At 36.7% G+C, this 26,725-nt stretch overlaps 1 protein-coding gene across 6 annotated transcripts; it reads left to right on the top strand.

The window, feature by feature from the left end:
* The first annotated feature begins 9,054 nt into the window (after positions 1-9,054).
* Positions 9,055-24,834, top strand: LOC311097915 (uncharacterized protein). 6 transcript variants are annotated; one of them, XM_084137916.1, is made up of 8 exons: positions 9,058-9,252; positions 9,679-9,796; positions 21,872-21,922; positions 22,004-22,090; positions 22,191-22,232; positions 22,375-22,589; positions 22,674-22,833; positions 22,941-24,834. In XM_084137916.1, exons 1-8 carry the CDS (start codon positions 9,214-9,216, stop codon positions 23,096-23,098), a joined length of 870 nt encoding a protein of 289 aa, XP_083994042.1. In that variant the 5' UTR covers positions 9,058-9,213; the 3' UTR covers positions 23,099-24,834. The 6 variants fall into 6 exon arrangements, with proteins under 6 accessions (XP_083994045.1, XP_083994044.1, XP_083994046.1 ...); XM_084137915.1 differs by having other exon boundaries at positions 22,188-22,232; XM_084137919.1 differs by lacking the exon at positions 21,872-21,922 and having other exon boundaries at positions 9,055-9,252.
* The last annotated feature ends 1,891 nt before the right edge of the window (positions 24,835-26,725 follow it).

Raw genomic sequence — 26,725 nt, 5'->3', positions numbered from 1 at the left:
ATGACAACAATACATTTGGAAAACAAAATACAGCCATTTCTGCTTTTTTTCTTTTAAACAAAAAACAAAGCTGCACCCTTTTTTAAATTTCATCTTTCATTCCGAAATAGAATAATGAATGAACGAAAAAGTACACGGACCCATGTCCTGCCTCTATTTGTTGGCAATGCGGAATAGTTCATAATGGATCCATTGATCCAGATCATTAAATCTGTAACTTCATTTTGAATTAAGAAAGCTTTTTAGAATTTTGCTTTATGAGCAAATATTCTATTTCACTGAAATGTCTTAACTGTTTAGATTCATTTTAGTTTAAATTTAACATGTTTGGGTTACATTGTTCTTGGTCTTGGTTTTAACTTTGTGTCCCCTACATAATTTTTTTTTTTTTTTTTTTTTTTTTTTAAAAGTTGAAGACCTTTTTCAACAAAGCAAATCCATATTTCATTTATGGAAGCCGGGCTAAATAAGCAAGCACTGTTACTGTATTCCTAGATAGACTAGACCCGCCGTCACCTCTCCAGATATCAAATACAGACATTAGACAATATATGAAAGGCATTTCAATAATCACACTGGTAACTTCTTTAACTAATAATAATCCAGAAATTAAATATGTTTCTCAAAATCAATCTCCTTTTTTAACAAATGGAAACACCTAAAAAAATATTAAATGTAGTCATTAATTAATCGCTATAGAAGTTTACCCAATTATCTATTCGGACCTAGTCCGGCAAAGTAACTTATCCTCTCTTATTAGAGAACAACTATTACATTTTTTTTTAGCATCTATGATATCTGAATTAGGGTTCTAAACCCCTCAAGTTTCTTCAAAAATAGTCCCTAGATTATTTATTATCTTTACAGTAATGTACCTATTTAGAGTCCCTATACTCTACAGAATTAAGAGATTTTCCTCTTTCCAATTTACATGTACCTGAAATATTTTCAAATTCATCAGTAATTGTTCAAATCATGAGATCTAAATACTCAGTCCTACAGTACAGGGCCCGGTTTCCCAAAGCGTTCTTATCTCTAAGTAGTTCCTTAACCTCTCTCTTAACCTTATGGCACGATTCCCGAAACGTTCGCTAAGTATATCTTCTGTAAGTCACACTTTCGTAAGGTTGGTCTGGACCACTCTTAGCTTTACCTTATCACTGTTGCAGGTCTATATGAATATAATTCTGAAGTTTTAATACACCCAGACAGTATTAAATTAGGCTAATTCAAGTGTTTTCATGCAAAGAATAAAATTGTCATTACACTGATTGTTGTTAGATTTTTAATTATATTATTATACAATATTATTAATTTAATTAAAACGCTCTTTTAAAGGCCAGTGAAAGCATAGGCTACTGTCAGTTAAGTCCTATTCGGACGCTAATATTGTTTATCATGGGCTCGTCCGGTATTTTAAACATTTACAGGGGTAAGTCGGTGATTTTAGTGCCGTCCGAATCCATAATATCAGTGTTTTTCTCACCCAACCCGCGTAAAAATCCCTGGCCAAATTAGTACCTTCTGTTTTTTGACAAACAGGTTGTGTGGTAATTTAATTGCCGTCTGAATCCACATCTCTGAGTTTACAAGAGATTCAAAATTCACGGTTTAAATCCTTTTTGATCACTGCCGAGCACCGTACGCAAGATGTAAACTTTTATTACTGAAATGCTGGAAAGTATTTACAAGAACAATATTTCATCGCAGCTCCACCTCAGCGAACAAAAATGGGAAAGAGAAGAAGGCACGTCAATTTTTGAAAAGGTTATTGTGGCAGCAATATATGTTACAATTTTAAAATATGTAGGCTAGGCTATTATAGGCTATTATAGTTTGGATTATTTTTTATAATATCCAATAATCATAATAAATTGCAATTTCAACTATTTCTGAAGTGCTTCATTTATAAAGATCACCGCTTTCTCACATAAACAGCCCCTGCACGAGAGAATAATTGATTCTTGAGCCATCGATATCAAACAATTCAGCACCATCGCCACGGACAGCGCCGGGTAACGTCGCACGTAAGAAGGTATATCTTAAGCAGCTTCCTAAGGTATGGTTCGGGGAACACACTTAGGAACATAAACAACTTTGGTAAGATATATCTTTCGAGCTTTCTTAGCGCGCTAAGAGTGAGCGTTATCGGGAAACCGGGCCCAGTTTGATTGAACCAAATAAAACATCAATAAAAATCACACAAAATTAATTATTCTGCTAAGATTAAACCATTAGTTGGTCCACATCTTGTCTCGTTGCCCCTTGGACGTTCTATCTTCACAGGGTGATTCTTTGCGAACCGTTGCAATGGGCTTTCCCTCGTTGGCAAGGGAGGTACGTTACTAGCACGTCCTTGATCCTCCACTTGACGCTGTGCGTTGTCGTTGGTGTCGGCGTTTGGGGTTGCTGAGGCTGGTTGGTGTAGTTTAAGTCGAGATGCTTGGACGGAGGTGTCTCCGCACCCCAGATGGGACCTTGTTTGTGGAGTGAACCACAAGAACAACCTGTGAATGTAGACCTTAAGTATTTTTGTTAGTGACAACATGTATCATGTCGCCAGACTCATCTGCTTGTCTGGCCGGTCGTCCTTTTTTTTTGATTAGACCTGTGAAATTTCATGTTAAACAGTAACAAGACAATATTTTATACATTTGGAACAGAATCAGTTCTGTTCGATGACATCCATCATGACATCCTGTAAAAAGTAAAAAAAAAGTTAAACATGGGGTGGACAGGGCAAGCTTGCTTGCTCTCTGCCTTCCAAAAGTTATACGCTGTGCAGGTGTGGCATTGTTTATTTCTGCCACAACAATAACCCAGCTCAGGATAGTTAGCTAAAATCATCCATGGCCATTATTTTATTGGGTATATTTTCTTCCCTGTTGGGACATATTTTACCTGTTTAGATACAGCTGTTTTGATTGACATAATTTATGTCTCTGAACACCATAATTCACACACTCACTTTCACACACTCCACACACCCCTCTCTGGCCAGAGATTCATACATTATTGTCTGCCATAGCAGTTTATGAACTGAATGGGGAACATATATTAGGAGTGGAATACCACCAAATATGAACGGTAACAAAGTTCGACGACGACAGAAACTACTGAACGTAAGCAGAATAATCCCTTGCAGAGACTTCTTGTCTTTGGGATGATCAATCAATTGCTTCGTCCATGGAGGTCATCAGCTTTGTGAATCCCATCCTCGTCGCCAGTTTGTCGTGGAAATTCTTTCTAGACTTTAAACAATAATTGGAAGACAGCTGGAAATTTCAAAAGTTATAAAGATCTTTATTTCTTGCAAGAAAGGCTGTTCACACATCAGTCAGAGTCTGATATGAGAAGCGCCCTGACTTCCCTTTTTGCCCAGCTTATATACACAAAACTCACCATATCTAACCCTCCCTTACTTATCTTCTTAGTACCAGAGCTTCTTTTTCTATTGTTTGACCCCGTGTACCGTTGTTATCTTTACTTCTATTTTCACACATAGTCTAACACCCCTTTGCTATACGCACATACACACACACATATGTCATTTAAAAAACTCCAAAGTATATATTTTCACTCTTAGTGCAAGCAAGCCTATCTGTTTTTAGAAAGAACAAACTGTTCTTTCTGCAAATGTAATTTTGACCTTGTTCTTCAGCAGTAAGGAAGAATATATAACCTGTTAAAAAGACGGAAGACGGGTGCAACCACTGTGGAGGTAATATAAACTTTATTTATCCTTCCATTTGGGCACACACGGCTTTTCCGGCTACAACTGAGTTCCCACGGGACTTCAGCGCGAGACTACAGCTAGCCGTCTAAAACACTATTTAGGTGAATTTAAACAATGGCTAAGTTGCTAAACGCACCTTGTTGTCATGTAAGGGCTCTGTTCATGTTGGACAGACATTTTAATTGCATTTTGTGTCTGTTAAGATGCACAAAGACACTCTTTATGTATATGCCCCCATAACTGCCGTTTTAGCTGAGTGGGAGCTCTGGGCATTAGCTGTAGCAAGCACAAATCCGGTTCGTTTTTTTTGTTTTTTTTCTATAGACAGTACTCACAAAGGTATAACGATCAAGATTAACTTAAAAATTGCCCAGAGTTCTCCTGTAACAGTTGTTTTATTACTTTTCTTTTATCCTTTGTTATTTTATCTATTTCTTATTATTATTTATTTATTTATTTATTTTTTATTTATCATTATTTTACTTTAATTTACTTTCTTCTCCCTGAAGTTGAGTATGACTTTTTACGTGCTCCGTTTCCTGTTAGCACTGATATTTTTGTGAATTCTGATTAAGCCAGTTATTGTTGTAAATTTTACACCTCAATAAAAAAAAAATTTAAAAAAAGATTGCTCACTCAAATGTAAAATAATGTGATCATCAAACATTAAACAGCTTGATGTTTCCAAATGAAATTAAGCGTAACCCATGAAGAGAAAACGACTGTGAAGCTTTAGGGGTGTTGGACTCGATCTGCTCCATCTGTGTTTTGATCGATATTTGTCAAAGCTGTTTTGATGCTGCAGATTTGGATGTTCTCTGAATACACAGGCATTTTCTTTTCCTCTGTTCTTTGTTTTTTCCTCTGTGCAGGTTTGGTTTTGTCTGTCTTCTTTTCTTTTTCTTCAGCTGCATTTTGTTCTCTCTCTGGTATTTCTTTTAGTTTTCTTGTCATATTACTGGCATGAAGTCTTGTTCTTATTTTGAGGTATCAGAGAACATCTGCAAAACACACACACACAAATATATAACATAAATATAAATTATAAATTATAAATTACAGTTTTTTCTGAATGCTTAAACCCTAACCGTGATTCTTATAGCACAATTTCTAAAACTATTAATACTTATAGCAAAACCACTCACTGAGTTTGCAAAACTAAAAGCACAAACACTGCTTTGCACTCAGTTTGAAATTCTGTAACACACACTTTGCAAAACTGCAGGTACAATCCACGCACAGCACTCTTTTTGCGGAACTGTAAACACAACTCACTGCTTTACACTCAATTTCCAAATGATCAACACACTCCTAGCAAAACTATACACATGTATGGCTATTATTTACATTATTTTGCCAACTGTCTGGCACACTGTCACATGTGAAAACTGTTTTAGATAATTAGTTCACTTTGCAATCAGCCTAAACACTATAAATAAGCCACAGGTAAGCTGTCCGTGTGGAGTACAATGGAGGGAGCAGGAAGGGTGAGAAGAGTAAGAATTAGAGAAGGCTGAGGAAGAGGACGTGGAGGTGAAGAAGTAGGAGGAAGAGGACGCAGAGGTGAAGAAGTAGGAGGAAGAGGAGGAGGAAGAGGACGTGGAGGTGAGAAAGTAGGAGGAAGAGGAGGAGGAATAGGACATGGAGGTGAAGAAGTAGGAGGAAGAGGAGGAGGAAGAGGATGCGGAGGTGAAGAAGCAAGAGGGGTAGGACGACAAGGACAAGGAGGTGAAGTTAGAGGAAGAGGACAAGGAGGAGCAAGAGGAGGACGAGGAGGGGGAAGAGGAAGGGTAAGAAGAGTAAGAAATAGAATTACTGATGACAACAGAGCTACAATAGTGGACCATGGAATGACCCTGAGGGAAGCTGACCAACAGGTTCAGCCTAACTTGAGCCGCTACACTGTAGCAAGCATCATTAGGACATTTCGAAATGAGAATCGGTTAGTACAGTCACTTTGCACTAAGTTTTGTAGCAACAACAATACCATACATGTAAAAATACTGAAATTGTTACTTTATAGAATTGCTAGACGTCCAGATGCTGGGGGCAGAGGAAGAATGTTCACTGCAGAACAAGAGACCCATATAGTCAATATGGTGATTGCAAATAATTCCATAAGGCTACGAGAAATACAACAGCGCATAATTGAGAAGGACACCACCCTCCAAAACATACACAATGTGATCATTTCAGTATTATGCGGTGTACTTGCCCGCAACAAAATCCGAATGAAACAAATCTACAGAGTCCCTTTTGAAAAAAACAGTGAACGTGTAAAACAACTGCGATATGGCTATGTGCAGGTAAGCTATAGTATCATTGGTACTGAATCTGGAAGTGCATACTGTAGTGCTGTGCATGGGCCTGCTGTGCTGCATTTGTTTTGTCTTATCCAGAGAGTGATGGAGCTAGAGGCAGATCCCATGGGTCATGAGCTGCTTTTTGTGGATGAGGCAGGTTTTAACCTCACTAAAACAAGGAGACGTGGCAGGAACATTATTGGACACCGTGCCATAATCAATGTCCCAGGACAGCGCGGTGGTAACATAACTATGTGTGCAGCTATAAGTCAAAATGGTGTTGTTCACCATCATGCAACCCTAGGCCCATAACACTGCACACATTATTACATTTCTGGACACCTTACATGACATGCTCACTAATGTTCCGAGACCAGAGCAGACCAGATACGTCATCATATGGGACAATGTTAGTTTCCATAGGGCTGCTTTGGTCCACAACTGGTTTACAGATCACCCACTCTTCACTGTACTCAACCTCCCCCATACTCTCCATTCTTGAATCCAATTTAAGAGTTCTTCTCTGCCAGGCGCTGGAAGGTCTATGACCGTCATCCTCATCAACACATAGCCCTTTTACAGGCAATGGAAGAGGCATGTGGGGATATTGACCAGGCATCATGTCAGGCCTGGATACGGCATTCCATAAGATATTTTTCCCGGTGCCTTGGACTAGAGGACATTGCATGTGATGTAGACTAAATTTTGTGGCCGGACCCAGAGAGACGACACGTCTCTTGTTTTTTGTTCTCAGTGAAATTACTATTTTGTGTTTTGACACTTGTGTTTGTTTTGATGTGTGTAAATAAACAACAATACTTGAAGTTTGGATCCCTGTATGTTTACAGAACTATGACAAAAGTATGACCTCAAACTGACATTGTGCACAGAGAAAGCAAAAGCCAGATGTGTTTTTTATTCATGCCATCAGTGTGTAGTTGGTGCATTGTGTGCTTATTAATGTGATGGCTTGCGTTAACTGTTTGATACGAAAATACAATTTTTATGAAGGTTTGAAGAGTTAAGCAAGGTTTATTAGCTTTTGCAAGAGAACTACAATGTTTTGCTGATTTGGTGAAAGGTTTTCTTATTTGTGTGTAGAGTTTTGCAAAAATAGCCAATAGTTACAAAAAATGTGCTTAAGCCATCAGAAAAACTGTAATAAAACTTAATCACTATTAAAGAGGAATCATGTCTTTCTGACTGGACAAACATAAGCATTACAGAGTAATCAGATATACAGTGCAGGCCAAAAGTTTGAGACCACACTGAAAATCTGAGATAAACCTATAGAAAATATTTAGGATTTTGAAATATTTAACATTCTTCACTATGCGTAGGTCAGGTATAATTAATCATATGTTCACAAATGAGTGATCATTGATTATGTTAACTCCTAAAAAGGGTTGGATTTTCTTGCTTTCAATGAAAAACACACAATGATCTTTGAAAAAATTTCAAATCAAAGTATAAAAAGCATTGTTCTCAAAGTCATTCTCAAGTGAATATTCATTTTCTGCTTTCAACTCAAATTCAGCAATATAGTTTGTAATTTAAAGAGTGCAAAAATGCAAAACATTTGACAGCATAAAACACTCACCTAGATACAGATCTGGAAATATTTATTCCTATTTTAATTCCTACTTCAGATATTTTTTGTTTCATTTAAATCCTCTGAGAAGACGGCAACTAAAACATCAGACTTTATGATCATGAGCAAAGAACTGCAGAATCCACCAGGAAATGACTGAGTAAATATTTCGAAACAGCTTCAGTGACGCATGAAACAAATGGAGAAAGTGCCTGAACTGGTTTAGCCTTTTTTCTTTTTAAAATCAATCTTGTCTTTGTTAATACTTTACAATAACTGATGGTCCAGCTGATTTCATTACAGAGTTTGGTCACAGCAAGAATAAAGATATTTAATACCATGTATTTGACATCACCCAATGATGAAACTCATTTTGATTAGCATAAATACTCTTATACTCTTAAGTATTTGCATTCAATTCATTGTATTACAGGAACATTTATTTTCCTACTGCATGTGAAACCATGTCTACTGATTAATCCAGATCTCAAGGTCGCTCAGAGCTGAATTCAATGTAAAGGTTTTTCTTTATAATAATTAAAACCAGTCATACAAAAACCTAGAATACATGAATCTCAGAACTAAAATTTACAAGAAGACAAATGACCACAGCAAATGACTAATGACCACAAAGTGAATTTAATAGCATTAGTGTAAAGTGGCGACCTCATCTGGTGAACTTGAGAACTGACAAACCTAAAATTTGGCCATAAAACAACAGAAGTGTCCAGCTTGCAGCACTCCCAACAAAATACTTGAGCTGCAACTGCATCCCATAGACACTAACCCTTCATCACTTGGAGTAAGTACATTAACGTTGAAACAATGAGTACTGGTACACCATAAGGCTGTTATGATGTGGTGATGCAACATTTGACTCAAGCGCATAGCTGCCTTTGCTATGTTTCACCCGTTTCACTTTAAACGGGCCTCGCAACAGAAGGGGCTTCCTAGTTAATAGTAATGGAAGTAGTGGTTGAATAGATCAAGTTAACAATGAGTGAATTTTATATTTGTTCTCGTATTCCACATCAATAATAGGGAAGCAGTTACATTTCAGCTTGCTCAGGTCAGTTTCATGCTGGTTCTCAACAACCACATAAGCTTGTTTTCAAATCATCAAAAATAACTGCATACTCCTTGGTAGATATTTTAAAGTTTAAATATAGGCCGCAGCCTATCCAAAAATTCTCTATTATGGTAAATCTGTCAACTGTGTCACCACCAATAAATTATATTTATAAAATAATATTTGTATGTTTAATTATTACATATATTATCCCAAATCAAACACATGTAAATAGTGTTTGTATAATATCAGCCAAGATAACATTTAATCTATCTAATATGAAGATTAGATCGTTTTTTCAGTAGTATAGGGATTGGTTTCCGCCAGTAGAGGGCGCTCGTGCAACCGAAGCAATGACACACATCCGAGTCTGGGAGAAGAAGAGAAGTGAGCGAGGGAAGGGAACATAAACATGTGAAGTGGAGCACACAGCCGTTCATTTTACTCTTAACTGTTGTTTTTCAGACTGCGACTACATTTATTTAATAATTTATTAGGAGAGATCTAAATCCAAATGACTAAACGAGTCGGTTCATTTAGTGAATCACTAAACGTAAGCTCGTAACGTTAACTGACTTTTTACACATTACACTTTTTGAAGATTATGATTTGTGTTTTCATTTTAACGTTATGTAATGAACAAATTAAACATGGTAATGCATGTAAATCATATCTAATGTAAGAGCAACAAACAAATCAGCTAGAGGAGTTGAATTATTTATAAACTTGTTTGAGCAAAACACTTAAAGCTGAATAATTCAGAGTGATTGTAAATGTGATAATCATCTGCTAAATTTAGCAACAGGGCAATTCCACGCAAAACTGTCACATCCATAACGCCAACACAATGCCATGGTATTTAGTTGGCGTTATGGATGTGACAGTTTTGCGTGGAATTGCCCAACAGCGACCACAATTTACACATTCACAGCCATTCATAAGAGTTTAAATGCTGGGGAATATTCCCATCTTCCCACAGGAGAAGAAGAAGCAGCAAGCAGGAGGAATTACTTCAGGAGAAACCACTGACATACTAAAGATGGAGTTTGAGGAAGAACCCTGCAGAATAAAGGATGAAGAGACAGAGGAACAAATAGGTTGGTGTTTTCCTTCATTCTCTTAAAGTGTCCCTATTATGCTATTTTAAAGGTTCTCATACAACAGGTTTACATGCATCAAAGGTCAAAAAACACTTTAATTTTATCATAATATACATTGCACATCATCACCACATTTTTCAATCATTAAATCCTAAAAATCCATCTCTAAATCCCTCCTTTCCGTGAGCTGCTCTGTTCTGATTTGTCAGATGGCCCGGTCTGTATCGGAAACGAAACGCCCATCACCATAACTGAACTTCAGTTCCAGAGGTTTCCTAAAGCTCAGTGATTGCCACGTAAACCACTCGAAAACCGATCAGAGAGGTCAGACTGAAACAGATTTTCAGAAATGTGATTCGAATAGGATTTCAAACCACATATGAATGTAGCTTGAAATAGATTTGTAAAAATGGTATTTCATGTAATCTTTTGCCGTTCACACCAGCTAAATCTAATCGGAATCGGATATGGACAAAAATCAGATTTGGGCTGACAGTGTGAATGTAGCCAATGATCGTCTTCTGGACAACTGTCAAGTCAGCAGACTTCCCTATGATTGTGGTTGAAAGTACTGAAGTAGACACCCTAGATACCCAGTTTTTATACTGTATTAATGGTAATTTAATCAAGCTTGAATTTAAATATTCTAATATTTTGTGAAGTGTTTTTTTTTTTAGCTGTAGGCCGTAATTATCGACATTAACATAAAAAAAGGTTTGAAACATTTTAGTTTACATGTGATTAGTCTAGAATATATTACATTTTCACTTTCTAAACAACTGCTAAAAAAATATTGAACTTTTTCGTGAATTTTTTGTGACACATCTGTAAATCCAAACAGTCATGCTTATAGATGGCCATTTTTAAATATCTACACAAAGGCTATAGCACTGGAACTAGACACATCTGTATATTGTATGTGTACTCTCTCACTTTATTTGCTTCTATTTTAGAACACTTGATAATAATTATCTAATCAAAATAACAAAATATGTGTTACGGTGAGGATAAAAAAAAATTAAATGTTAAAGTACCATTGAAGCAGTGTTGAAGTTAATGAGATAATTAAGTGATTATTGAGCATTAGTGATGAACACCTGCTGTTAATATGCAGAATCACTGAAGGAAGAGAAACAACAAGAACTATAACTGTCTTTAACCCCCTGAGGTCGACGGTATCGCCGGCGATACCAGCTCGCTTTTTTTTTATCAGTGTAAAAGAAACTCATAAATACTCTGTTGACTTTGATTTTCCATAGGAGTTTCATACATCAATCGATTCTGTTAAATGTGTATTATTTTTGTGTATACTCACAATAAAAACAAAGTGTTGTGCTTTTTGCCAAATAAAGAAAAATAAACACGAAGCGAGTTCTGCCTTCTCTCTGCCAGTGTAGTCCATTCTGAAACGCGCCCGAAAATGAACTGTAGCTCAGCGAATACTCAGTCAAACAGGCATACAGGCACACAGGCATGAAGCTTGAATTCTCTTCTTTTAAATGAAGTAATTTATATAAAAAACAAATATTCCCATCTTGTGAAATCTGTATTAAAAGAGAGCGATTCCAGTCGAGCTCATTAGAGCTAATTCAAATGTAATGTGACTCCACCCACGGAGAGCGTGCGCTATTCAAACGCAAATGGCTGAGGCAATCCAAGCGCAATCCTGTGAACGCCCCCATACAGCTCGAGAAAACTCACAAGTTTATTCAGATCATTACTTGTTTACACCGTCTTGCAGCGCTGTGAGGAATAATAATAATGGAAAATGTCCCTCAGAAGTGCGGGTATATCAAGGAGCGAGCTGAGGAATACTAGTAAGTTTTTTCCTTCTCACGTGAATTTCTTCACGTGGGTTTCTGTTTATGAATGAACGGCAGAGATGCGCGCTGTTTACCACAGCTGGCAAAGACAGTTTAAATTTAAATCGCGTGTGTGAATGAATGATGATGTTTTAGCAAACTGTATTGCTATACTGAGATGAGTAAAAATCTACTGAAATATGTTGAAATAAAATGTAGGCTATTTGTATAAGCAACGTATTAAACTGCAAATTAACAATATGCCCTAATATTTCATGAAAACAACGTTACAGTCAGGCGAAATATGAAAGACAACATTTTGTTTAGTAGATTTGGGTACAGTTTTTACTGTAGAATATACTGCCTCGTCAAATAAGCTTTTGTTTAGCAATTTCTATATATAAAATACTATTGTCAAAAATAAAGTCATCAACTAAGATGTTAGCTGTTCCAATGTTGGCTATATTCAAACTAATGAATACATAGATAAAATGTAGGCCTATAATCTTTTTTTTACAAAGAAAGAGTACACTTGAAATATTGTGGAAATTGTAATTATTGTTGTAATTGTAACCTTTTTAATAAAATAGCAAAACATATTTACAAGATAGATGTAAGCAAAATCTTAAATGGTCAATATAAGTCTTCTTCTAAATATATCTTTTGTCCTTGCATTGTGGCTCAGTCAGTTTCACACCTGAGTGAATGGCTCATCATTATGCAGAGTGGGTGGGACAGTGTATTTCTCAGGTGTAAACCACTTCTCGTTCACGCCCCCCTCGCATATTGGCTTTCCAAGCAAAACCTGTTTTACATCAATTTAAATCAATGTATGGTTTTATGTGAACGATAAAGCAAGACTATTTTCATATAATTTTGAAGAAAAAACTATAGGCGACGACATCCATTAGTCAAAAGTCTTATTGCCACATATTTAGTATGTGTTTTGTGGCCTTATTTCTGCAACTTTCATTTTTATTTTTTCCAATAACCACGCATAAACATTATTCTCTTAAAAATTCAAACATATACATGCATGTTGATCAGATATTTTGGTAGCCCTGTTTGTGCTATATAGAGTGAATTTACACCTTTGCCATTAACATGTTTATAAATAACTGAAAAAAGCACAAATGTCAGAGCATGTCAGAACACCTCCAGGGCCCAGAAAACAGCTCAGACTCCAGAGGGTTAAGCCGCAGCCTTTGATGAAATCCACTGAAGATAAAAGACGACATTAAGGGTGTGCTCTAGGGGTGTAACGATTCTCTGTTAAAAAAAATCGGACTGTACCGTTCAGCACGCACTTGCACCGCAGTTCATTTTAAATCTGATGACGCATCTATAAAATTGTTTGTTGAATATAACAATGCGTAAAACAGACAGTTCCGCTAATGTATGTGTGGCGAGCAGGACAAGGCCGAGGGCTGTGGGAGAACGGTGCGAGACCGGTCGCGCACACTCATTATCAATCACACCACCTGCCTCGCGCCGTTCTCCCGCGGCTCTCAGCCTCGTCCTGCTCGCCACAGTATGTTTCTGTCAAATTCACACAAAAATTATGTCAACATGCCCGTCTTTATGAGTATCCTAGCAGACATAGTCTGTTGTGCCTTAAGTGAACTTATATAGCCGAGACATCGATTTGTAACAGTATCTGTATTTTAAATGTGCATGATGTCTTAAAAGGACAGCAGCCTAATATTCCTGCTGTCTAGTAGGGCTGTCACTTTATGTTCGAAAATCGATCGCACAATCGATCAGACCAACCAACACAAGTTTCGAAAAAGAAAATAGGGAATCGATTTTAACGGCCTTCTCTCGGAGCGCGTCCAGCTCGTCATGATACGGCCGCAGCGAACGCGCGTCACACAGCAACTGCAGGCTCTGACAAACACACATACCGGCAAGTTATACTTCTGCATAATGTGTCTCTTTTTACAACAAAAATGTGAATTCTGCCGATATTCAGACAGTCTCATGCATACAGATACAGATTCGGGCTACGGTCTACAATCGCCTACGTAGGCGAAATTTGTTTGACATTTCTAATCGTAAACACAGCCATGTTGAAGCCTGCAGTAATGTTTTTCATTGATGTTATCGCAGTCCACTCTGCTTATAGTTTTTCAAGAATGTTGCACTCCTGTTTGTCATTGTGCACGAAACTTCACGCCAATAAATCATCAGAAATATTGCTGACTTGTGTGCATCTCAAGCGCCCTCTTTACGTTCGTCCTAATGCCTGTTAGTTGTCCGTGGATTTGCTTATATTTGGCGTTTAAAATGGAAACGCCTTTAGACATGGAAAATCGATTTTACAATTGATTCAATGAATACTTATGTCTCAAAATCGAACAGGATTTTTTCACAAAAGTGACAGCCCTACTGTCTAGTGTCTATAATGGTAATCAAACAAAATACAAGGAAATCACTCACTGCTCTTGACTGAATAGCTTTTGTAACTTTAATAAGGATTAATCTTTAATTTATACAGTCAAATATGCAATGTTATTTTATATTTGATTACTTTATTCAATTTATGTACCTGAAAACTAGTTAGACCTACCTGAAAAACCTGAAAAGCACTTTTTATTTTATTTGTACCCTTGCTCTTCTGTAATTATTTGTGCTGTTGCTTGTAGTTAGATTATTTGTTCTTATTTTCTTTATTTTTATTTGACAGTAGTCCTTTTTTCCCTGAACATAGCACATAACGAACCGTACCAAAACCGTACCATAAGCAATTTGAACCATTACACCCCTAGTGTGTTTGGTTCGATTAAAACGAACCCTGGTGCGATTGCTCTCTTAGTGTGGTTTCATTAGAATAAGTGTGAACGCTGCCATCTGAACCCTGGTGTGCACCAAAGAAGCGCATCGAGACCGCTGAAAAGATGATATGAGAAATTAGATGATTCTTGATGTCTGTGTGTCTCTAAGTAAAACTTTGTGTACTAAATGTTTTTAAAATGCATATTATTTGAATACCACAACACTGATGGATCTCATGTTGTAGAATCACATGGCTACTATTATTAATAATACAAAATATATAACACACTACCTATATAATCAGAGCATTAGACTCTGAATGAGATCAGTGATTCAGGCCACTACATGATGATTGTCATCATCAATAAATAGACAATATCACCTGATCACATTTTCTATTGGCTGCCCTTGCCATAACAAATGTGCTTTATGAACACAAAGTTGAAAAAGAGAAAAACTAATGTTCAAAAGTCAAGATCCCAACTAAAGCAAACACTGATCACCATAACAGTGACTTCAGATGAAACTATTATTTTTATTAAAACAGAAATACAGTCAATCTGGTTAGTAATAAGTGAAGCTGGTAATGCTGTTTGTGAAGTTGTTTAATCCCCCTCTGCTGAGCTCTTGAGATTGTATGTCTTTTATCTTCAATTGATTTCATCTAAGGCTGTGGCTGAAAGTCAGTTGTAGTTCTTGTTGTTTCTCTTTCTTCAGTTATTCTACTTGTTAACAGCAGGTGTTCTTCATCACTAATACCCAATCATCACTTTATTATCTAATTAACTTCAAGACTACTTCAATGGTACTTATTTGAATATTGCCTTCATAATTAATCATTTTATTTGCTGTCGCAAATTATGTACGTTAGTGTGATAAACACGCGGAACCGATTTGGTAATTACTTCTGGCCGGAGCAAAATTGCCGTGATGTGGAGGTGACACAAGCGTTTTGTACAGCAGGAATAACAGGAATAAAGATAGACCAAATGGGAAAGTGCAAATTCCAGCAGAAGTGGCTGGAAGACGAACAATTTAGGACATGGTTGCAGTCCGTTGTTTTTTTTTTTGTTTTTTTTGTTTTTTTTTTATAATGCTTTATTGACAACAACAGGTAGCATGTACAGTGCCATATCTTGTATAACAAAAATATTTTCCATGCCTCAACAAAAAAAAAAAAAAACTAGAACACACACACAAAAAAAAGAAAAAAGAAAAGGATGAGAGGTTACATAAACATCATTTTACAAACAGATCTACATTATATATAACAGTTCCATAGGATATTACAATGTAATTTAAGTACAGAAAATATACTTTTCAGGTCAGCCCCATTCATTATATTTTATTTTTTTATGTTAAGTGAAAATGTTAAAGAAGGAGCATATATTAATCGTTTTAATTGCTTTACTATTTTTAGATTTAGACATTGCATCTATGTACATTTTAATCTCCTTTTCAAGCACCATAAAAAGAGGTTTGCCTTTTGTAAACTTGCATTTATGAATGTGAAATTTACATACAAATAAAATAAAATTTATAATAAAACCAGCATCCTTTAAAGAGCGATCATTTATATAAAAACCCATAATCACATGTTTATAAGATAAAGAAAATGTTCTTAAAATATTATTAGCAATGAAACCCTCCACATTATTCCAAAAATACTGGGTAAATTGGCAATACCAAAACAAATGTGAAATTGTTTCAGTGGAGCATTCACAAAAAGAACATTTTAAATCAATATTAATTTTAAATTTTTGTAAGAATACCTTTGTAGGATAAACTCTATGAATTAATTTATATGAGATTTCTTTAACCTTATTTGTAAGGAGGAATTTTTGAGGTAATGACCAAACCTTAGTCCAATTTACATTATTAAAGAAACTGTTCCAGTAGAAAATAACATAAGGCGTAGAGATACTCTCTCTTATAAGGATAATAAGGATTAATAAGGATCTAATTTTATAATTGTTAGGCTTTAACCCAGAGAAACAGATAGTGCCGACAGAGGTATGTTCAGGTCTAGGAGGACAGACAGATAGTGTGGATGTATATACACTGCTTTTGAACAGCATAAGTATACCTGCAGGTATGGCCTTAGTAAGCACCTTGAATTCTTTTAATGTAATAGGTATTTTGTATCTTGAAATAAAGTCTGCAAACGAAAATAAATTCCCTTCATTATTAAATAGCTGATTCACTAACAACAATCCATTACTAAACCAATTATGAAAAAATAAAGACTTATTTCTATTCAAAATATTAGCATTATTCCAAATAAGAAAACTATGAGGGGAGAAATTGTGTTTATAGATAAGATTCCAGGTTGCAAGTACTTGTTGATAAAATTTAGAAAGTTTGACTGGTAGTTTTTCAATTTTATAATTACACATCAAAAGAAATTCTAAGCCACCCACATGAGAAAATATAAACCGAGGAATTATATTCCAAATAGATGAAGAGTTTTTAAGATATTGTCTTATCCAATTTATTTTAAAGTTACTGTTTAGAGAGCTAAAATCAATAAAATTCAACCCACCTTTATCATATGTATTCAGTATTACTGATTTTTTAATATAGTGTATTTTCTTTTTCCACAGGAATTTTGTCAACATACTGTCAATTAGTTTACATGTGTGTTTGTCAACAGAGATCGATTGAGCGGCATACGATAAACGAGAAATGCCCTCTGCTTTAGTAAGCAGAACTCTGCCTTTGAGTGATAAATCTCTTTGCAACCAATGGTTCAATACCTTGCGTGTCTTTTCAATAATTGGAAGAAAATTGGAAGGGCATCTAATTTTATCATCTTTGATTATTTTAACTCCCAAATAAGTAACACTCTCTCTCACAGGAATATTACAAATTGAAGATTCCAAACAATGACCAACTGGGAGTAACTCACATTTGCAACCGCAACCTGAGAGGCATCCTTCAAAAACAGAACGGTGTCATCAGCTAATTGACTTATTACCACTTCAGTGTCATCAACAGTTATTCCTTTTAAAGGGCTTTCTCTGATATGCAAATTTAGAAGTTCGGTAGCTATCAGAAACAGATAAGGGGAGATTGGACATCCCTGCCTGACTCCCCGATTCAGGGTAAATCTAGGAGAGGTTCCACTGCTGAGTTTGATAGAGCTATTGCAATTTGTATAGAGCATTTTAATAGATCTACAAAAGAAGTCACCAAATCCCACCTTACGAAGAGTCTGGAACAAAAATTCATGCTCCAGGGAATCAAAAGCTTTATAATAGTCTAAGAAGAGAATAAGAGTATCATTAGAGAGAAATTCAGAGTAATCTAGAATGTCTAAAACCAGACGTATATTATTAAAGATGTGCCTTTTTTGTAGAAAGCCAGATTGACATTCATCAATTAAACTATTCAAAATACATTTTAATCTTTTAGATAAAACCAAAGCAATAATTTTATAATCGTTATTTAGCAACGTAATTGGCCGCCAATTATCAATTAACAAAGGATCTTTATTTGGTTTTGAAATTAAAGTTATAAGTCCTTGACACAAAGTTGGAGGAAGCAGGGCTCTTTCTATACTCTCTTTGAAAACTTCGAGCAAAAAAGGGGATAAAAGTTTGCTAAAAGCTTTATAGAACTCAGCCGTCAACCCATCTGTTCCCGGAGACTTATTATTTTTCAAAGAATTAATTGCATCAATAATTTCTTGTAAACTAAGAGGGGCTTCACATATATTGGACTCTTCATTATTAATCTGCTTCATATTATGTAAGGACTCTAAAAACTCAGATGTAGATTGTTGACAGAAATTCGAAGCATACAAATTACTATAAAATTCAGAACAAAAATTTGCAATAATCTTAGGGTCCTCCACAATATTATCTTTAATCCTCAATTTTTCAATATGATTATTTCTAGCTTGTTGCCTCTCAAGTCTAAAAAAATAAGCAGAGCTCTTTTCGCCCTCTTCAAGCCACTTCCTGCGCGACCTAACAAACGCTCCTTCAGCCTTTTGTCTGTAAATCTCTTCTAGTTTGAGCTTCTGTTCAATAAGTTCTGCTTTATCAAATTCTGATAGTTCTTCTACTCTTTTAGATAATAAAGTAGATATTTTAAATAAAATGTTATCCTCTTCAGCTTTCCTCTTTTTTGCAAACTCACTGCAGTACCTCCTAAAAAAATTCCTACTTCAAATTTGAAAAGTTCCCAATTGCTACAATATTTTTTTTCAATTTTTGCTTTATTCCAATAAGTCAAAATCATTTTTTCTATGGCAGTGATTACTTCTTTATGTTGAAGTACTGTTTTATTTAATTTCCAGTATCCAGACTTTTTAATTAAATTTACAGAAGAACTAAAGGGGATACTTATTGAAATAGCCTTGTGATCCGAGAATGGAGATGGTAATATATCAGTAACAATATTAACTATATCCTTAGATGTAAGCCAATAATCAATCCTGGACTGACTAGATAAAGAATTATTACTCCAAGTAAAGCATTGTTGTGATGGGTGAGATTTTCTCCATGTATCAATTAAGGAAAATTTCTCCATAAATGTAATTACATAATCTGGACTTGTATTTCCAGCCTGAGGAGGCCACCTATCTAATCTGCTGTCCAAGACGACATTGAAATCACCTCCAAAGATCAGATAAGAATTAGGATATTTGGCTAACATACGAGTCACCCGATCACCTAATCTGTCAAAAAAGGCATCATTTTCTTTTTGTAAATTGAAACCATATACATTAAGAACAATACAGGTTGAATTTAAAATTTCAAGGACAAGTAAAATGTAATGACCAGACGTATCACACTCAGAGCTTATTATTTTCCCTTTAAAGCGATTTTTCAAGATACAAACCCCAGCAGAGTGAGTAGTTCCGTGAGCTAACCATAAATCTAGTCCCCATTGTGACCTCCAAAAATGTACATCTTGACTATCCGAATGGCACTCTTGCAAAAAACAAAAATCTGTATTAAAGCGCTTCAAATACAAAAAAATGGCTTTCCTCTTAACAATGTTACGTAACCCTCTACAATTAAGAGAAACAATAGATAACGACATAAACCAAAACTCTATAGAAAACACAGATAAACCCAGAAGATTCCTATAAAAACAATTATAGCAAATCTTAGACGGTTGCAACAGGTGTATACCGGGATGAGAACAGCAATCCCTTTTTAATGCAAAGAATGTTGTTGTTGTTTTTTTTTGTTTTTTTTGTTTTTTTAAATGCCTCTTTTTGTGTACAAATCAAAATATTTTAACTGGAGTTTCAGTCTCAATCAAGTTTTTAACCAGTATAAGGAGAAGAGTATCTCCCTATTTAAAGCAGAGAAGAAAAAAATAATAATTTTGTATTATTGCCTCATTAATAAAGTTACAAAATAAAACACTTGATCTGGAGTCTCAGTATCACTCGAGACTTTAAACAGAAAGAAGGAGAGTACTTTTGCACTGAAAGAGGCTATAAACATGTATTTTCTTCCAGTTTCATTCACCTTAGCCTAATCACAGCATCCCTCGTAGTTTAAGTGGGTGGATGAATCTCAACGCCGTCAACAAAAGCACGGCCACCGACAAAGAAAGCTCTCTTGTTTTCCTTACGTGCTTTTTCGACAGCAGGCCATAATTTCATCCTCTTTTCTCTGTCGGCAGGAGACAAATCCTCAGAGATCCTCAGGTGGTTGTTCTTCAGAAAGTCTGCATCTTTGGCAGCACGCCAGACAGCATCCCTGAAAAAACGTGATGTGAACTGAAATATAATACTTCTCGGAGTGCTGCTTCCAGGTTTGATACGACCGAGGCGATGTGCAACATCCACGACGTCCGGCAGTTTATCTTTATGCTGCGGCAAGAGACACTGGCATATTTTAATGACCTCATGATGAATATCTTCTCCATTTTTCTCTTGAATCCCTTGAATTCTTAGATTCCATCTGCGGGAATAGCCTTCCAACAACGTTAGACGTCTTTCATGCTCCTCGGCACACTTTTCAGCTTGTTTCAGTCGAGGTTTCATGGCATTGACGTCTGCGCAGATAAACTCAATCGTTTCCTTTAACTCGGTGATTTGTTTTGTGTTGCCACTGACTTCTGTTTTCATTTCATTTATTACCTGTGAATTACTTTCCACCAACTTCTCTAGAGTGTCCGACCTATCCTTCACCAGCCGAGAAAGGTCCGAGATCTGCGAGAGGATGACTGAAGTATCTTTATCCACAATTTTGCGTTGTTTGGGGGCTGGCGATTTACAGGGAGTTTCGGGGAGACATGGAAATTCCTCCTCCACCAGCATAAATTCTTCTGGGTCATTACCCTGTTTAAAATAGTCGTGCAAGTTGTCATCAATCAAGTCGCTAGAGGAGACTTTAATCGCACTTTCGGTCGCCTGCAAACTGCTGCTATTTTTACTAGCCATGTTAGCATGTACAGTTGGTTCGGACTTTCCAGCCTTCTTTCCAGAACTTTTCCTTTTCTCTGAGCCCCCCATTGTGGTCTTTGGTGAATCACTATAATATCAGTTTGAGTTAACTTTCAAAATTTTCTTTGCAGTAACGTTATGAAGGTCCGTTTAAGTGATTAGGATTGCGAGCTCATCGAAACGCGTGCGTTCAAGGAGCCATCTTGAAAGTCCCCCTGCAGTCCGTTGGTGGTCAAAATGAAAAAGGATTTTGCAGCGTTTGTAAAAAGGTATTTAAGTTGGGTAGCTACAATGGGAATTAAAATTTCATATGCAGTCTGAGAGCCACAAATCAATGGTAAAAGGCAGACAGCAATTAACTATGTGTAGTTACTTTCCCTCATCAGCTTGACATCCGCTGTTAAAGCTCACTTTGTGTTTTTGTGCAGATGATTTGTTGACATGCAATGTTTTGTCACAGTGCTGTCTCTTTTGACTGACTTGAGTGGTATAATTGTTGATTACTGTCTGTGTAATGTGGCTTAAAAAACAACTATATATTTGTATCCATTTTAATGCGTTAATATATTTAACGCAAAACGCAGGCATCATCCGTTAATTTTTGTCATTCTTTGAGTAGCGTTATATATGATCCTGCTCTTATTCATGCAAATGCTTGTAAACCATTCAAGAGCGACAAGACAAAAGAGACCGCGCTGTCTGTGAATGTCCTGTCTATGTGACACACACATACAGAAAGATGCAGTATCGTGCACACAGACAGCGCACCAGAAAACGGTTCTCTTTCGCGCTTGAACGAACTATAACACACACAATTTATGCCAAAATGTCTGTTTTGTCGAGTATCCTCATAACATAAGAGCAGTCTTAAATTAGTTAAATAGTGTGAGATCTGCGTCATGCAGATCCGCGTGCAGCAGCGGCTGGTTTTAAAGGGACAACAGCCAATAAAGCTTTCTGTCAGTAAAGTTAATCTAAGAACAAAATGAATATTACTCACTGCTCCTGACTAAAGAACTTTTGTAGCTTTAATAAGGATTAGTCTATATTTAATTTATAATTTATGCTGGGGTTTTTTCACAGGGACATTGGAAAAAGTCACTCTGAGCACTTTCAGTTTGGCTGCCTCGCCTGGTATGCTGATCAGTTAAAATATCAAACAAACACCATGCATGTATTGATGTAATGCCACTCACTTCTGTTTTTTTCTCTTAGAATTTCATGATCGTCAACAACATAACATGGATCCTGAAGAAATTCCTCAGGTGAACACCAGCTTCCCAATATCTGTCCTGTCATCTGGTATGATATGCATTCATTAAGAACAATCCTGTTTAATTGATTATTTAAAAAAAATGCAATTTAACTGACTTCATGTATGGCATTTCGTTTTTAATAGCAGAGAAGGAACCAAAATCCAAAATCACCATGGAGAAATTGTTTGGTTTGTGAAATGTTAATTAGACATTCAATTCTACAAAAAAAAAAAAATGTATATATATATATTATATATATTCTTGAGTGAATAAGAGTAACATCTCATTCTTGGGTGAATATGAGTGAACCTGATTATTCACAATTTTCAGATCTGAATACTAAGATGCTCCAACATATCCAAAGGTTGGAAGAGAGGCAAACTCTCATCATGAAAGACCTGGCAAAAATTAAGGCTGCTCTTATAAAGCGTGCAGATGAAGATGGCCGTGAGGAACTTTTTGAACAACAACAATGTTCAAATTCGGAAACATTTGAAGCCTTCTGTCAGAAGCTTGAAGAGGACAAAAATTATAGAGAGCTTTATGTTAGTAAGGCTACACAAAAATTCAGTGCATTTTAGAAAGAAAAAAACTTTTAATTGCAATAATATTCTGTATGTTTTTGTCAGGTCAACTATCTCATCCATACCCATGGAAGCTCCAATGTAGGAGAGATAGTAAGACAGAGTATGAAGAGCATTGTGACGGACAGTGTTCTCTGTCTTTACAACCGCACAGGAAAAGATGGGAAAAAGGTGTTGCCACCAGTGCTCCTGAAATGTTTGACAAGTAAGTGTTAAAGTTTGTGCATCTGAGCACTGCTATAGAAAATGTAATGTCAAGAGCAGTAGTTGTTAGCAACTGATTGCGTTGACATATTGCTCTCTGTGTTTCAGGATGTGTCAAGTCTTTTCAGGGGGAGAAAGAAATAGAAGTTAAAAAGCGAAAAGGAGTCACCAAAACAACACCAGAAGCGGAATGCATCCGTCAAATAGAAATATTTGTCTCAAATGCCAACACAAGACTGAAAAGAATGCAAAATTATTTATATTAGTGACCATAGTTTGAGCACACAGTGAGTGCGCTTGTGACCACATCATGAGTATCCTGGGATCAAATTGTTGACTGGGAAGGCAGGTGATGATCCTATCGACTACAACTCAATGTATAATCAATGTCAGTATAATCAATGTCAGCATTATCAGGAGAGTGTGTGTCATTTTTTTAATTGTCCATCCTCATCTGCCTTCACTAAAGTAAAGAAGGAATGGTGCTCTGCAAGCATAGAGTAATAATAGATGCCAAACGTGGGCTATGTTTGAAGTGTGATATTCTTGCTCATGTTGTTCATGTCACTTGCACCTCAAAAAATCTGTTATATGTTGTTGGAACTTTAATCAGGAAATTCCTAATAAACATTACTAAAGGAAAAATGGTTTATTCAAACACTTTAATATATTTTTTAATTAATGTATCTCAGATTCAGTTACAATAAATCAAATGCAAAAAACAAAGGAACAGAGAAATAATAAGATAGATAACAACAACGTCACACTGTGCTCATATTTTACTCCTTACGTAGGGATTCTGGTGGTCTCCCATTTGTCAACTCAAGTCACCTTTATTTATATAGTGCTTTTTACAATACAGATTGTTTCAAAGCAGCTTTACGGTAATAACAGGAAAAAAATGTTTCTAGAAGAAAATAGCATCACAGTCCAGCTTAAAGGACAAATCCAGTGAAAAATGAACCTAGGGGTAATTAACACATGGTTACCGAGTCGATCGTTCCCTGCGATGCGTTTTCATGAAAATCGAATGTATAGAGTTTTATCTTTAAAAACAGATAAGCTCATAACACTAGTATATGGGGCACAGAGTAAGTAAAAGTAAATCGCTAGTTAATACCACTAACAAGGCTCAAAATAGCCTCACACTAACACGGTAGCATAATGAGGGTCCCTACATGCAAACCGAAGCATTGAGAACTTTGTAAGTGTACAGACAGTTTAATAAGAAGATACTTTATAAAGACAGTACATTACGCGTTTACAGACAGGCGTCATCTTGGAAAACAGTCTCGACTAATCGAGTCACGAACGCCGTGCTAAGTGAGCTGGTCGATAGGAATTACGCATAGTGAAATCTAACGTAGCACGGCGTTCGTGACTCGACTTTTACGTGGTCTCGGTCTTGTCACGGCCTTGACGGTCTTTGGTCTTGGTCTTGTCTTGGTCTCGGACCTCTCGGTCTTGTCTAGGTCTCGCTGTCTCAGACCGACATAGTGGTCGGGGGATTTAGCAATACAATACTACAATATCCACGACGACACAACGTTCGATAATGCAACATTATTATCCGCAACGGAACGGATTGAAGCACGCGTCCGAGTGCTGACAGTGCGGCGTGTGCTCGAGCCACACGAGAAAACACTGTATCCGCGCCACTGATCGCAGCGGCAATGAGCACTTTGATCACTTGGTTTAAAAAACACATATCAGTAACATGATGGGTTTTAACTTCATTTAGGAGTCATTCATTTTGGGTAACTGCACAACTACACAACTGACAGATGACTTTGAGCGCACCGCCAACGCCTATAATTTCGTTTTTAAAAATGTAATTAAGTATTTAAAAGTTGCAGAATGGGTTCATTTGGAGTCTCAGACTCCGAAATCGGCAGAGATAGGCAGGCATTTGCTTAGATGAATTTGTGTCTTTGATATCTGTGTGTGTGTGTGTATGTTGTGTTGTTGGTGTTAGACTAAATAAATGGTCTTTTAAATATCATCTGCATATCTCCGTTGTGTTGACTAAACATTAGGCCTAATCCAAGTTTATAATTGTGTATCTTTAATTTGATGTTATACGTTTTCATCTACACATTAATTATAATTTCAATTGGTTACATATTTCTCATTCTTTAGACAGTTGTTGGAGGAGCAAGATGGTGTTGGAGGTGTTTGATGTTTTGTCAGATGAACCAGTCAGTACCAGTCATGTCAGTCCTCAACAGTACACAAAAGTTAAGGGAGTCTCAATCCTCTAATAGTGCAGTAACAGCCGTCATGCAATTGCTACACATAGTTGATCTCACCCAATCTGCAAAAACATTTACAGTGAGCTCACAGTCACACACATGACATGGTCTGTCTCTGTATTGTTCTGCCTGTGTAGTTGAAGTAATACCATCTATTATGCATTGAATGTAAACTGCGGCTGAACCCTATGCTGCTGTTCTTGAATTCATACAAGTTATTGCTTAGCTTCAACACTAGTCTGTTTTTTTCCCCTCCGGTCTCGACTTGGTCTCGGCCTTGGTCTCGACTTGGTCTTGGTCTTGACTTGGTCTGTCTTGGTCTCGGTCTCGGTCTTGTCTTGGTCTCGATACCCTCTGGTCTTGGTAGTGTCTTGGTCTCGGTTTAGGCGGTCTTGACTACAAGTCTACTTTATACATTCGATTTTCATGAAAACGCATCGCAGGGAACGATCGACTCGGTAACCATGTGTTAATTACCCCTAGGTTCATTTTTCACTGGATTTGTCCTTTAAGTAAGTTCAGTGATGGTTCATTTTTGTTGTAAAAAGGGTATTAATTTAGTTAATTTATATAAATAGCCGCTCTGGAGAAAACCGTGATGTCATCGTCCAGCTCAGTTCAGTTCTCATATAATGGTGTCAATGCAGGCAGATCAATAATTTTGTTGAATATTTAATGTCCCAAACTAAGCAAGCCAAAAGCCAAAGGCAACAGCGCCAAGGAACCAAAACTCCATCAGGTGACAGAATGGAGAAAGAAAAAAAAACTTGGGAGAAACCAGGTTCAGTTAGGGGGCCAGTTCTCCTCTGGCCAACAAATGAACAGTGTATGATTATGATTCAGGCAGCATTATAGGTCAGAAGTCAGACTGGATTGGAACATTCAGAATATTTATCCAGTTCCATCTGGTTGAAGATCGGAGTCATCACACCAGTATGGAGACGGGTTTGTTGAGGATCAGTGCCGATGGCTGTTGGGTTAATGAGGCCTTCATAGGGGAGAGACTAGTTGACACAATCTCTGCTGACACTTAAGGAATGCATTGTGGTCGTGTCTAGGCGCAGGTCCACCATCCGATCTGGATCAGAATATCCTTACTCTTACTTCGTACTCCACTATCCTGACCTCATACTGAAATTTGGTCCTGTTATTCGCCTCTGGACATTGCGCTTTGAGAGTAAACACAGATATTTTAAACAGTGTGCTTGGAAGCTCCACAATTTCAAAAATCTTGGTGTTACTTTAGCAGAAAGGCACCTACTGTTGCAGGCCTATATTCACAGTGGGAATATTTTTCCTCACATTCTCCAAGTTGGTCAGGTAAATCAATTTGATGCCCAAAATGTATAATGCAGCAATTCAGGAATCTGTAAGGTTCAGGGGCTTGACTAAAGGCAACACAATAGAAACATATACTGTGACATACAAAGGTACAATATACAAAAACACATCATGAGGTGTACTTAAATAACTAGGCAAGGCACGCGTTTTACCGCTTTATAAGTGAGATCTGGGAGTAACACAAAAGGCTCAACATGAGGGTATTACAGACTCAACTTTGTTATGACATGTGCAGAAGACACAATAGCTAACAACGGCAAGCCTTCAGGGTCAACCTTAATGCACATATTAATAGTATTA

The sequence above is a fragment of the Abramis brama genome (assembly GCF_963993115.1).
Source record: "Abramis brama genome assembly, chromosome: 15".
NCBI lineage: Eukaryota > Metazoa > Chordata > Actinopteri > Cypriniformes > Leuciscidae > Abramis > Abramis brama.
The sequence above is the reverse complement of the archived record's forward strand: the minus strand, read 5'-3'. Positions and strand labels throughout refer to the sequence as shown.

What these genes read in the sequence shown, in the direction of transcription:
- LOC311097915 (XM_084137915.1), top strand. Translation starts at nt 9,214, where the DNA reads ATGACTAAACGAGTCGGTTCATTTAGTGAATCACTAAAC. An exon ending in AATATCTGTCCTGTCATCTG is followed by an intron (nt 22,091 to 22,187) that starts GTATGATATGCA and finishes CGTTTTTAATAG; the next exon opens with CAGAGAAGGAACCAAAATCC. An exon ending in CACCATGGAGAAATTGTTTG is followed by an intron (nt 22,233 to 22,374) that starts GTTTGTGAAATG and finishes CACAATTTTCAG; the next exon opens with ATCTGAATACTAAGATGCTC.